Source organism: Nicotiana sylvestris, chromosome 1 (assembly GCF_000393655.2).
Source record: "Nicotiana sylvestris chromosome 1, ASM39365v2, whole genome shotgun sequence".
NCBI classification, from domain to species: Eukaryota; Viridiplantae; Streptophyta; class Magnoliopsida; order Solanales; family Solanaceae; genus Nicotiana; species Nicotiana sylvestris.
Window position 1 is genome coordinate 93,695,607 of NC_091057.1, and position 2,926 is coordinate 93,698,532.

At 39.7% G+C, this 2,926-nt stretch overlaps 1 protein-coding gene across 1 annotated transcript; it reads left to right on the forward strand.

Moving 5' to 3' along the window:
* The first annotated feature begins 1,050 nt into the window (after nucleotides 1-1,050).
* Nucleotides 1,051-1,512, forward strand: LOC138872443 (secreted RxLR effector protein 78-like). Its single transcript, XM_070150444.1, has one exon. It carries the CDS (start codon nucleotides 1,051-1,053, stop codon nucleotides 1,510-1,512), a length of 462 nt encoding a protein of 153 aa, XP_070006545.1.
* The last annotated feature ends 1,414 nt before the right edge of the window (nucleotides 1,513-2,926 follow it).

A 2,926-nucleotide genomic window follows, 5' to 3' on the forward strand; every position in this document is an offset into this window, starting at 1 on the left:
TATAAATTTTAGGACTGGGTAAGAGTAAGGGAGATTACTATTCCCTCCATCCACATTTACTTCTCCATTATACTAAAAGAGATGTCTATTTTTAATTGCAGTTTGAAAAATCAAGACAGAATTTATCATTTATAACTTATTTAACCTTAGCATTTTCCAATATTTTGAATTTGTAATAGATCAAAGTTAGTAATAATACTTCCTTCATCCCAAATTATTTGTCGTGTTTCTTTTACACGCCCCTTAAGAAACATTAAGTAGGAGGAATTTTAAATTATTTTACTCTTATTTATGTCTTAAGATATGATCTCTATTCATTGAATATTACTCTATTTATGTCATGTTTCCCTTTTCAAGAACAATTACTATTAAGGTTAAAAGGGGAACAATATAATTTATTTTGTCTTGAACTTTTAAAATGACAAATAATTTGAGACAACTTTTTTTAGAAATCACGACAGATAATTTGAAACGAATAAAGTAATAATTAGGGGGTAACACTGTAAAATTATCATTTATAAATTGCTTCTTAAGGAGTATGCATGGACGATTAAATATGAACTGTAGGTATATATATAACCAGAAAAGATGCATGTCTCACGCATGCATAAATATGATACTTATTGGATTCAACTGATTCCAATGAGTAACATATTTATGTGTTCAAACCACGTGCTTCTTTTATGTATAGTCATCAAAGATGAATTTGCTTGAGTCAACTAGCTTTCCAAAGGTATAAAGCAGTAAGAAAATTTATTTTCAAATTGACTGCCACATGATCAAACTCCATCTTCTCTTCCTATGAGGCACCTCTAAGTCTAAAATACTACAGAATTTAAGAAATTACGTAAAATAACCACGTAGAAAAGGTAGTGTAGGTAATTCCACAATATATGACTATGTTTCCCGGAGGAGTGGAGGTCGAGTACAGTGGTACCGTTGTACAAGAACAAAGGTGAAATCTAGTGTTGTAACAATTATAGGGGTATCAAGTTACTTAGCCATACCATGAAAGTCTGAAAGAGGGTGGTGGAGGTGAGAGCGAGGAAGATGGCGTCTATATCCGACAATCAGTTTAGGTTCATGCCGGGTCGCTCCACTACGGAAGCTATCCACCTTATTAGGAGGTTGGTGGAACAGTACAGGGATAAGAAGAAGGATCTGCACATGGTGTTCATTGACTTGGAGAAAGCGTATGACAAGGTTCCTAGGGAGGTGCTCTGGAGATATCTTGAGGCAAAGGGCGTGCCAGTAGCCTACATAAGAGCGATCAAGGACATGTATGATGGAGCTAAGACTAAGGTTAGAACTGTGGGAGGCGACTCAGAGCATTTCCCAGTTGGTATGGGATTACACCAAGGCTTTGCGCTTAGCCCGTTCTTATTTGCCTTGGTGATGGATCCATTGACACACCATATTCAAAGGGATGTGCCATGGTGTATGTTATTTGCTGATGACATAGTTCTAATTGATGAGACGAGAGTCAGTGTTAACGAGAGATTGGAGGTTTAGAGACAGACTCTTAAGTCTATGAGTTTCAAATTGAGCAGGTCTAGGACAGAGTACCTGGAGTGCAAGTTTAGCGCTGAGTCGAGGGTAGTAGGCAGGGACGTGAGGCTTGGATCACAGGTCATCCCCAAGACAGATAGCTTCAAGTACCTTGGGTCGATGATTCAGGGGGACGGAGAGATCGACTATGACGTCACTCACCATATAGGGGTTGGCTGAATGAAATGGAGACTTGCATCTGGAGTCTTGTGTGACAAGAAAGTGCCACTGATACTCAAAGGTAAGTTTTATAGAGTTGTGGTTAGACCAGGCATGTTGTATGGGGCAAAGTGTTGGCCGGTTAAGAACTCCCATATCCAGAGGATGAATGTAGCAGAGATGAGGATGCTGAGGTGGATGTGCGGGCATACTAGGATAGACAAGATTAGGAATGAAGATATTCAGAAGAAGGTGGGCATGGCCCCTGTGGATGACAAGATGGGGGAAACAATGCTTAGATGGTTCGGGCACGTGTAGAGGGAGAAGCCTTGATGCCCCAGTGAGGAGGTGTGGGCGGTTGGTCGTGGTGGGTACGAGAAGAGGTAGAAGGAGATCTAAGAAGTATTGGGAGAGGTGATCAGGCAGGACATGGTACGACTGCAAATTTCCGAGGACATAGCCCTTGCTAGGAAGGTCTGTAGGTCAAGCATTAGGGTTGTAGGTTAGGGGGTAGTAGAGCTTTCCTTACTTCATACCGGGGGTGAGACGGGGTTGGATTAGGGTTGATCTTAGATGGCTTGTAGTTTATGTTGAATCCACACTATCCTTGCTGTTTATCTTAGCCCCGAGCCTTAGATTTTGGTTACTGTTATTGCATGTCATTCATCTTTTGGTTGTTATGCTTCTGTTACTATTACAGTTTCTAGTGGAGTTACTAATGAATTATCTTTTTTTATTTCCGTCTTTCTGAGCCGAGGGTCCATCGGAAATAGCCTCTCTGCCCTATTGGGGTAGGGGTATGGTCTGCGTACATATTACCCTCCCCAAACCCCACTTTGTAGAATTTTACTGGATAGTTATTGTTGTTTCCCACTTGAAAAGTAGTATAGGAATTGGCAAGAATCTCCAGCCTTACATTCCCAACACTAAGGGTCAAGAAATAATATGGGTGAGGGGGGAGGGGGATGGGGTTTAATGATAAGCCTCAGTTCCTTTCGCTTCAGTCATAAGTAGTAAAGAGGAGACATTATTGAGTAAGAGTGCTAAGGAAAAGCAAGGAAGAGATTGAGAGTAATTTTGATGGCCAAAATAATTTCACTAAAAAGACAAATTAATTATGTATTCGAACGAAAGAAAGAGAGCTTATATATATTTATAGGTAAACTTGTTCCCTAATAATAGAAATTTCTTAGTATAAACTTGTTCACTCTTTTTTTTA